The 11,501-nt window shown below is 28.0% G+C and overlaps 1 protein-coding gene and 1 non-coding gene across 2 annotated transcripts; both read left to right on the top strand.

Moving 5' to 3' along the window:
• Nucleotides 1-4,308: 4,308 nt before the first annotated feature.
• On the top strand, nucleotides 4,309-4,390 carry TRNAS-CGA (transfer RNA serine (anticodon CGA)). The gene has a single exon. It is a non-coding gene; the product is annotated as a tRNA-Ser (tRNA).
• A 1,885-nt stretch (nucleotides 4,391-6,275) lies between these two features.
• Nucleotides 6,276-10,743, top strand: LOC108772864 (MD-2-related lipid-recognition protein). Its single transcript, XM_018538506.1, has 4 exons — nucleotides 6,276-6,465; nucleotides 9,329-9,457; nucleotides 10,161-10,327; nucleotides 10,591-10,743. Exons 1-4 carry the CDS (start codon nucleotides 6,309-6,311, stop codon nucleotides 10,672-10,674), a joined length of 537 nt encoding a protein of 178 aa, XP_018394008.1. The 5' UTR covers nucleotides 6,276-6,308; the 3' UTR covers nucleotides 10,675-10,743.
• Nucleotides 10,744-11,501: the final 758 nt, after the last annotated feature.

Raw genomic sequence — 11,501 nt, 5'->3', positions numbered from 1 at the left:
CGTGCCAGCGGTTTACGGCCAGTGGCGTATCACACTGGTATCCTGCCGAGGGCAACAGGTGTGACGACGCAGCGAGATACCAGGAGCGTAACTTGCTACTTCGTCTGCACGTCATTTGCTGCTTATCTATTATCCGCTGTTTCCAATCAGTTTGATAAGAGCGCTAGAAGACATTGTTTGAAAGCTTTACAGCTTAATCTGAGAAGCAGAGACGTGCGTGTTCGGAGACTTACTTTTTAATAAGAGATCTGAAAAAGGGCGAAATGTGTCTATTTAAAATAAATTAAATAAATACAACCATATTTAGCCAATCTGCGATTGAATAAATATCAGTCTTCGTTACTGTTCCATCTTTAAATAATTGTACTTTGGAATTTCAATTGAACTCCTTGAATTTCTTTGGTATTAGAAAAAACGTAAACAGCTTTATAATCATCATCGATTAATATTTTTAAAGAATGGATTATGCATTGATTTGCAGATATTTGTAATATATTTTCAAATGCAATTTATTTTTTAATTTGCTTGAATATTTAATTAAAGGAGAATGTGCAATTAATTAGAAAAAGCTAGACGTCATATCTGTAACGCGCTATTTGATTAGCTTTATTCATAAGATTAGATCTGATTAGTGTGATAAGATGATTTTGAAATTTTTAACAATTTTTATGCTGTAATTTTGAACGGCAAAGTTAACAATATATTAACAAAATAGTTTTTTCACAGATAATAATTTTTGTAAACTTCCTTCTTTCTTATTTTATTGTTTTCTAATAAGATATAAAGTATATCTAAGATGATAATTGAACTTATAAAATAAAAAATTAACACTTTGTTTGATGTGACTTTTTTCTTCAAGGAATCATTTATTAAAGAATTATGTTATTTAATTATGATTAAATTTGTACAATATAGACGACTTTGTATCAGAAAATTGAACAGTAATAAACAATAGATAAGAATATAAAGAATGGTATCCAGAAAAATATTTAGTAATTGTGCATAATGAAATGTTTAATTGATATTCTTATTGAACCATCCTTGAATTAAGTTATAGAGCTTTATGAAGGAAAACCGGTTCTCTCCGAATCCGGAAGAAACATATGTCGAACAAATGTTGCCGGATAATTCACTGACGCTTTGGCGGTTCTCATAAATATCGACGATCGCGGTTTCCGACACGAACTCTCTGCATCCGCATATCTACATGACACACACACTTCATAATATATTCGCGCGAAAATGCACGACATAAATTTTGTTTGTTATATTTTTTACAAAAAAACAATCGCTGAAAGTAAAAAGGACGAAACAAAATTATAGAAATGTTGGTAACGAAACGTTATGTGTATGTTTTCTTTACTTTTCTCTCACCATCATCAAACTTTTAATTTAAATTATAACATACTTCATCAATCTCCATTTATCTTCATCAATCTTCTATCGCCCGTAATGATTTATCATGCTGTTATAAAGCACTTAAATTTAAATTAAATTAATTTTTATTTTACATTAACAATAGTAGTCGATATTACATTATATTGTTTCGTACTTATCCGAAAATCATGATTTCTATATATTCATGAAAGCATATTGCCCGACTACTTCAAAGGTGATGAGGAATGCGAGCAATTGAGTTTCTTATTAATATGCACAGTCTATGGTTCATCTAACACGTATTGGCTACTGCCTCATTATATACATTATAGCCACATCGTGATCTGTCATTAATGCTCCGTGAAAGGTGCGGATGGAATTTTTCACATGGTGGAAGATTAATGTTCACATGCTTTATACGTATAAATTCTGTGTGTGTTTAATTTGATTAAATTAACTTCAAAATGAAAAATATAATGCAGTTCAAATTATCATTTAAAGTATTAAACATTATATAATAAAAATATTTTTTAATTATTCTAATCTATTGACGATAGTTTTGATTTATCCTTCGTACGTAAACATTATTTAACATATAGATTATGAGTTTAAAAAAATGTTATATATATTTTGTATCCTACACAATTATTTTACCTAAAAAGATATGTACTGATTAAAATATATTATTCTAATAAGCAAAAAAAAAATTATTTGAACTTATAAAGTGTTCGTACAATCGAGATATTTAATTTCTAATTATATCATAAACCGATTTTTGCGAAACTTTTTTCTTTATATTAGAACAATATTTACATTGTTAATAAAATGTTAATTAATGATTATTTTCTACAAATAAAGCTTTTTTATCTTTTACAGTAAATAATATAACATTGATTTAATTCATCATTTTTGGCCTAATATTGTATTGTTTCAGAGCATTTACCTTGAACAATACCTAAAATATGAAACAAGAAAAGCAGCACATGCCATTATCTTCCAACAAAATGTGCACATAGGAACGTTATATTTTAATTTAAAAGACGTGAGTAAAAATCTTGACGGCTGCGAAAACAGATCAAGTATATCACAATGAACGAAAGTCGTATCGAATGTGGGTTACACATTCGCTCATCTAACATCACCACTTCCTTTAGAGGCTTTCCTTCTTGTGCGAAGTAAAAGTGCTGGTGCGAAAGGCGTCGCGCGTGGCCGGCCGCTTTTGCACAACATTCTCATTCAAATCATCCAGCCGATTTCGCATTCCCGAGAGCCATCGCTTTATTATTATCTGCCGAGTGGATCCTCTGATCAATCCGCCTACACCTCTATATAATCTCACAGGTCGTTTCTGCTTCCTGCGGTGATTATACTGCGCCGCAAGACTCAAACGAAGTGAGAAGATCGTCATATTTTTTTTAGTCGTGGGAATAGTCTCTTTCTATGTTTAGTCATAGCGCCGTTTGCGTTTTTTAATGAGACGCGTGTAAACGTTTAGGTAATCGGATTCTTTGCACGTCGACAGTATAGATCTGTGGAGACTATGGAGTGATCTATTAGCATAAAAAAAATACTAACAGTTCCAGTGACACACTTTTTATTATTCTACAGTTTCTTCTAAAAATAAAAAAGGTTCTGCACTTTTTATATTATATAAAACTAAAATTAGCACGCCACATCTTCAATTATGATTTTTTAGTATAAAATGCGAAATTTTTTGCAAAGAGACAATGCGTTGTCTCGTATGAATGATGTGGAATTTGCTTGCTTTATCTCACCCAACTTCGAAACTTTTTACAACCATCATTGTTTGCCGACCTGTGCCATCGACAAAGCTCGCATACTTGTCGCATAAACGACTCGTTATCTCATAGCATTATATACAAATTATTCGCGTAACAAGAATAATAAAGATTACGTTGAATAGCTCGAATATCTTCTGTACATAAAAAAAAATATCTGTTGAGGTCTGAAATTTGAGATATTCAAAAAAGTAAATTTATAAAATTGAAATAATAACGTAAAATGAAAATTTTATCACTTATATTTATAATAGAAATTAAAAACACATTTAATAAAGTTCACAAATGTAAGGTAAAAAATAAACAGACAAAAGAATATATATATTTATAAATTTCTTTCAACAAATTTCATAAATGTAAAGAAAAATTAACTACAGATCGCAATTTTAGACAATAAAAATTATAATTTTTAAACATGTTAAAAGAATTATTTTTTATTTAAAATATAATTTATAAAAATTTTATATTATAATTATTCTCTCTAAACTAATTTCTTGATGTTTATGATAGAATAAGTACGTTACAATAACATTATACGTTATAATAGCAATGATTTAGAAACAAATTTATTAAAAAAATTATTGAATCAATAAAGTGACATGCGCATATTATTTTTATTACTTTACCGATAGAGTTCGATGAAAAGCAATGCTATCATTTATTAATGGCTGGCCAACAGATGACGCTATCTTAGCAGATTCTCCGTGTCAATATTATTGATTTTTGAAATCATTAAATAAATCAACAATTTATTGACAAAAAATAAAGGAGAAATATGTGATAATATTATTATCTATATTTAATTATACTAATATTTTAATTTTGATTTTTTATAAAATACTTTTTATTATTATATAATATTATTTACGTTTGTATTTTACAATAAAATATTTATTATAGAAATAATAATTATATTATCTACATTTCTGAATTTTATCAAATATGCTTTATAATTTTTGATAGAATTAATTTATTTAAACAAAGTTATTACGAGATTTGTTTTGCGTTATTAATGAGCAAATATATTTTGTGTACATAATATCATCTCAATATCTCTTTTCGATTAATTTAATATTGATTTTGGATGATTTTAACTGGTTATCTATGATTGTACATGGTTGTGTAAGCAACAGCTGCGGTGTCCGAGTGGTTAAGGAGTTGGACTCGAAATCCAATGGGCTTTGCCCGCACAGGTTCGAATCCTGTCCGCAGCGATCTTTTTTTTATTAAATATTCTTTTATTTCTGCACGTTTGACATTTGTATAACGTTAATATTAAAAACATTATAAAATATTTTTTAAATATAAATGTTATCGCTTGATATTCCAGATCATCGCGTTTGATGACGAAGCTGTGAACTTCTTCTTATAGAGGACAGACTGCACTTGCATCATGTTAGTGCAAATTGAGTGCGAACTTTTTCAGTGGTACACATTCGGTTTGTGTGCATTGTATCATGCGTTCAGATTGTCGTATTGATTTGGTAAATGAAAACTGACTCAGTAGTGTAGTGTTGAAATTTTATATTCGAACTAATTGAATGAACTGAAAGAATTCAAGAAATGTTGTACTGATGTTTCTGACAGTGCAGTTTGGCATAGCATTGAAGTGTTTCTGCATTTGCATCATGTTAGGGTAGAATTAGAATAGAGTCAGCGCATATATGTGCTGAATTCGCCATTAATCTCGCATTATACATAGATCATTTTTTATTTTTAGCCCAAAAAATATAAAAAATGTTGCACATGTATAATTCTAATCGTTATCTATATATAAATTTTGCTACCTAGCTTTTTCCAACAGAGTTTGGTCTTATATAAAATTTATTTTTTTTATTAGATGCTGTAAGAATACATGAGATATTATCGGTATTTTTGAAATCGGTAGTCCTAGTTTTTTATCATAATTAAAGCAAACATTATTGTAACGGCTGTTATTATTTTGATATAGATTGCCCATATAAACTATTGATTTTTGGAAATAATAGTATAAATCAGAACACAGTCCTAATATCAATTATATTAGTTACTTCTTCTTTAGGATTGCTCATTATAAGTTTAACATTAAGTAAAAATAATTTTTTTTCAAAAATTATAAAAATTTTCTTATTTTAATTTCTAATATTTTCTTTAATTTTTTTTTCTAATTTCTGTGCCATATAGTTAAAACTACAGAAAAAAATGTTATAGTTGTCACAACCGGAAATAATGATAATTTTCGTCCATCAATATATTTAGTTGTGATAACCATGAGATAGACATATCTTAATAGTCATATATAACTGTTAAGATATGTCAATCTTACGTTATCATAATCATATTATAGTTTTTATAGCCAAAAAGTGGGCGTCTTTTGATCGTGGTAACTGTAGCTGTGTTTTCCATGTATATAATGTAAAAACATATATTTTTAGTATTCTTACATCACAATTAAAACAAACATTATTACATGTATAACTAGCTCTCTTCTTAATATTGCTTATTATATAATATCATCGTTTAATATCAATCGGGAAACATTTCTTCTACTTTTTGCCCGAAAATTATAAAAAAATGTTTACAATAACTAATACTTATCTAATATATTAATTTTAGGATTATTTTTTTAAATTATAAAAAATTGCTTTCATTGTTTATTGTTGAAAAAAACTAGTTTTAATCTTTAATTCTTTTTTTTATCTTGATCATTTAATAAATTAATTTTTATTTCTTAACTTCTTTATCACTTTCATCATAAAAAATTTCACATAGTAATTGTGACAGATAAAACAGATACATATTATTATGTAGTATAATTTTTAAAACTGACAGAAGATATTTTAGAGTAAATCCATGTGACAATGTACGAAGATAATTTCCATTCATGGCAAAAGAACACATCGCTAATGTCAGTTCGATCTTCGTGAACAAAAAATTATAGATATATTAAAAATGTAATAATCTTCAACATCCGGAATATTGAGGGTTATCACAAAATCGTCTGACCATTTAATCATCGGAACGAAGTTCTGTGACGTGATTCCTCGGAGAAGGAGATCGCCGCGCGCATAGGTTCCATCGTGATAAAGGCGCTATCAATTGACCTATGGTCCCACCACCCTCCCACAGTTTCTCCGCTCCGTTATTTGCGTTATGTGTGGATCGACCCTCACGTCGACCTTCTTTCACTTGGCTACGAACCACCAACCATCGAAGATGAATCGGAATATCACTCTCGTTGTTGTCCTGATCCTGGCCCTGTCCACGGTCTACGCGGAAATTGTACATTGGACGCAGTGTCCATCCGACTGTAAGTATTCTCCTTTATTCTATTTTAATTAGAAATCGCGATCTGTTTAATTAAACGACGCTATAGAGATGTTATCTTGATGAAGATCCAGCAGCGGGCTCGCTAAAGAAGTGACAACGCGTTTCTCGCTCGTGATGTCGTTGGCGGTCCTTGCTCGTGCTTGACGGCATAATCGACGGAAGTTGGAAATAAAAATTGGTCTAAATTGTATTATGTTCGGAAAACATAATTAATAGCGTGTTTTTATCGCCATTAAAACGACGAACTTTCATTTAACGCAATTGCAACGTCTCGGCAACACGCATAAATAAGCCGAATCTGAAACGTATATCTGAAACAGAAATGGGTTGGCGACAACTTTTATTTGCACATTTTATTTCCAACTTCGATACAGTTATCGAACGTATGTTTCGGAGGGGTGAAGTTATTTATGAGTCTGACACATCATCGCCATCGCGAAATATTTTACTTAGTCATTTCAATAAATGTATATTGATCGTATATCCAATTTTATTGAGATGTCCTCTTTCTTAGGACAACGATCAAATATCTGATTTATTTGATCAAACGTTGTCCTAATTAAAAAAAGCAACAACTCATACACTATATTAAAAAGGACTTTAATGGATAATGTACTGTATCAGTTTACCAACAAAAAAAAAATTCATGACAGGTTATGTTATTCAAATTAAATAGAACGAAGATTTTTGTAATATCGCATTAACAAATCACGATATTGATAGTTTTAATCTTTGTGTTGATAATAATGTCTAAGTACCGTTATATGTATAATTTGAAAATTTATATAAATACTGATGATAATCTAATATAAGATGATAAAACATGTATGGTTTTATGTATACAAAAATTATAATATGCACTTACACATACATCCTGCGAATTAGTTTTTATGCATTAACTATATTTTTATAATTCTTGGCCAAAGATTAAAAAAATACTGTCATTTGTTTAATTAAACCTATATAAGATATAAGAAAGTTTTTATAGTAAAGTTTTTGACAATACACGAAATTTCTTAAATATATAAAATTTTAATGATATAGTAATAAATTATTTATTATAGGATTTTAATTTAAGTTATGTTTTTTTTTATTAATGCTTGTTAACAATAAGTATCGTTGCAGTTAGCAAAGTTATTTTAAACTATAAATGATTTATAAACTATGCTAGCAAGGAAGAAAGATTGAAATCGAAGCAATAATACTTCTTTCTGTGCAAACAGAGAAGAAATTATAATACTAAAATAACATTGTTTTTGTTTCTCTCTCTCTCTCTCTCTCTCTCTCTCTCTCTCTCTCTCTCTCTCTTTCTCTTGCAACGTGAATTATGAATCGTCTATAGAACACAAGATCATTACAAACCCATTACAAACTTTTTCCATAAGATATTGAGTAATGAGTTTCACAAGTTTTTAGAATTTTATATTGTCATTTCTATACAGTAAAAAATATAATAATTTAAGAATTCTTAATTCTGCAAAAAATTAATTTTAAATATTATTGATAAAAAGAAATTATTGTTATTAGTCATGATGTGACACCAAATTATACACGTTTAAAGATTCAGTCAAAAATTTATTTTGGAAAGCTCAATGTTTATTAAACGATTCAACCTTGATAGATAAATTTGACCAATTAAACGATACTCAATTTGTTTGATTCAAATTTTAAATATTAGATACCTACTAAAATATAATAATAAAATAATGTTTAGTTAGAAATAGAAATGTACTAAATAATAATAGATATAAAATCAAAACAAAAAGCAATAATAGAAATTTCTTCTTTCTTTATACATATATATATATATATATATATATAGCGCGAGAGATCGAGAGAAGGGAAAGGAAGAGGAAGAGACAACAAAAAATATATTACAATAAAGCCAAATGTTGTGTATTAATATACTTCAATAAGAACTAAAATTGTTATAGACGAGCAATATCAAGTCATGGAAAAGAACAGATAAACTTTTCGAATAAAATATCTTTCGAAGAGGAATATGTTGAATCAATGAAGCGGTAAAACTTTGACATAGGAGAGACATGCACGAAATATTTTACGTTTTATAAATTTTTTACACGTATCGAATATTCAGGAAACTTTTTCCAGCGCTGCTTGCTTTTGTAATTTATAACTGAGTCATTCGCGAGGCGCGAAGGATGAGTTAGATATCCAATATATTTTGCAGGAAAAATATTAAAATACTTGCATCTCGTCAAATAGAAACTTCGCAGTTTCGAATTAGTTTGCATCGATCTGTAAAGATTCGATATCGTCGAATAACGTTAATGATGTGTCATTATAGTTTTATTTCTTTCTGTTTCTTTTACCAAAGTTCACTCATGCTTATCTCAGTATTCCTTACAGATTATGGAAGAAAAACGAAACTTTTTTATTGATTATGTAGATGTTAAAAGTAAACACGATATTGATTGTTTAACTCGTGGGAAACGTTGCTCAAGCAAAATTTTCTTATGCAGCATTTTGCATAGCATAGCAGAATATAAATTAACATTTAAAAAAATTTTACTTTTGATTAATTAACATAAATTAATAATGTATACTGATAAATAATAAATTTAAAAAATAAAAAATAAATGAACGCGTTAATAAGATAATTAATTAAAAAGAGATGTTATAATATATTTTTTATTAGAATTAAACGTTAAGTCAACTAGTCAGAGAAACTGACTATAGATAACATAATTTTTAAATTGATCTATTATATTTTTCTTTTCTTTCTTTCTCTTTTTCTTTCTATCTTGTAAGACATAAACATTTTAAACCGAACTTAAATGCACAAATAAATTCTTTATGAAATCTTATTACCTACGTTTCAGCTGACGAAAGTACTTCAGAATGTACCATCCACGAAGTACGTGTTGTTCCATGCAGAGAAGCAGAAGAAAAAAAGCCCTGTTCTTTGAAGAAGGGTCTGGATGCAAGCATAAGTTTTGACTATACACCCCGTAAGTGTATTTAAAATATCATACATGTTTAACCTACATATAATAATGAATAAAATAGATAACATTTTTATTATGTATATAATAAAATATTTTGTATTTAGTTTGGTATTTATATAAGAAGTTGGAAAATAAAATATTACAATTGATGATTGTAAAAAGTTATTGTAAATCATATTGATATGTTTTCAACAAATCATAAAGCAGAATAATTTTTGAAATACCAGTGAAAAGTTCCAATAAAATAATTAATTATATTGTGTATAAGAAGTAAAAGTTGCTACTGAAATAGTGATTTAATATTCAGTAAACAGCAACTAACAGTAACATAATACAACTTCATGTAATTTTATACTCAACAATATAATTTTTACATACAATGTGTATTATATTACATTTATTCTGTTAAGTGTGAAATTATAATATTTGATGTTATATTAGTATTAGTTGGTATATTTATTGGATATTGTTATATAATAGCGAACATAATAAAATTAATCGATCGTGGTAAAAATGAAAAACCATTTATAATAATATAAACATATAAACTCAGTTATAAAACGTTCTTGATTTATACTTTTATTTTAATTTTTAAATAAAAAGATTGTTTATTTTCTATAATGTATCAATTTTGTAATTTGTAAAGCGATCATGCACGAGAGATCATCAATAATATATATATATATATATATTTATTTTGTTTTAGAGTTCAATGGCTCGTTATCTAGTAGGGCATACTGGGCTTCTGAGATCGTAGATTTGCCATTCTTGGGTATGCCACTCGATGCTTGCAGATCCACCGCTTGCCCAGCTTCGCCTGGTCAAAAGCAAACGTATTCAGTGGCGTTACCTATCTCTAAGAAATTCCCTACGGTAAGTGATCCTTCGATCTTCATTCTGATTCTTTCGTAAATATCTGCAAGTTATTGACATTCCATATAGTAACTTTCTACATTAAAATCTAGTCAAATATTGAGATGTCAAACCGATGTAGAGATATGAAATTTAAATATAATTCAGAATATATGTATATAAAAGGAAGGTTTATGTACAATACATAAATGTTTCTGATATAAAACAAGCATATTCATCTTAAAATGTTTTTCTAAAGAATGTCTTCTCTTCTTTTATTGCAGCGAACGTATGATCTCAAATGGAAGTTGTGGAACGAACAAGATCAAGGATGCTGTTTTATGTTTCAAATTAAATTGGTAAAATGAAATTGTTGTTTTTAAATTTTCAATGTGTATCATCCTTTGCAATGATTATAATTCGCCAATCAATAATTTAGTGAAATAAATGATTTATTCATATCAATGATGCTGCGTTCCATTGCACCCATCTTTATGTCATATATTTCAGATACAATAAATATTTATCAGAATAATAATAATTAAACAGCTTTATAGAAATATATTATTACAATCAACTAACGATTCTTAACCAGTACAAAAATATTTCGTGGAAATTGTATTAAAAATCAATTTGATCTAATTTTTCGAGATGTTTTAATTTTATTTTAAATACTTTAAGTGTAAGTTAAATTTACGTAAGACAGAATATACATATATTGGATTTATAGAACTATTAATTAACTATCAGTACTTTGTGTATAATTTATATATATGTATACATTTATATATGATATATGTGTACGTTTTAAATGTGCATGAAATCAAATCAGTCTAGTAATCATAAATAAAATTTATTAATTAGAGATAATATTGACGCTACCGCCACGAGGTAATTCCTTTTGCAATTGAAGTAAAGCCGTTATAATTTATAATAGATATATATGAATACCGCATGGAAGAAATGGAATACTATATCTCTGTAATTAGTATTCATAGTTATTCATATTTCAAGATCATCTTTATAAGTAATGTCTCAGAGTACTAATACGGCTCTGTGATTGGTTTATGACATCTTAAGATGGTTTTAAAATAGACTATATGAATATATATATATATATATATATATATATCAGCCTTTATGCTGCGTATTTAAAAGTAAATCTATTTTTATACTAGCCAGGCGTCACTTACTT

The sequence above is a fragment of the Cyphomyrmex costatus genome, unplaced genomic scaffold (genome assembly GCF_001594065.2).
Source record: "Cyphomyrmex costatus isolate MS0001 unplaced genomic scaffold, Ccosl1.0 scaffold193, whole genome shotgun sequence".
Taxonomy (NCBI): Eukaryota; Metazoa; Arthropoda; class Insecta; order Hymenoptera; family Formicidae; genus Cyphomyrmex; species Cyphomyrmex costatus.
The sequence above is the reverse complement of the archived record's forward strand: the minus strand, read 5'-3'. Positions and strand labels throughout refer to the sequence as shown.

What these genes read in the sequence shown, in the direction of transcription:
- LOC108772864 (XM_018538506.1), top strand. Translation starts at nt 6,309, where the DNA reads ATGTGTGGATCGACCCTCACGTCGACCTTCTTTCACTTGGCTACGAAC. An exon ending in AAGTTTTGACTATACACCCC is followed by an intron (nt 9,458 to 10,160) that starts GTAAGTGTATTT and finishes ATTTTGTTTTAG; the next exon opens with AGTTCAATGGCTCGTTATCT. An exon ending in TCTCTAAGAAATTCCCTACG is followed by an intron (nt 10,328 to 10,590) that starts GTAAGTGATCCT and finishes CTTTTATTGCAG; the next exon opens with CGAACGTATGATCTCAAATG.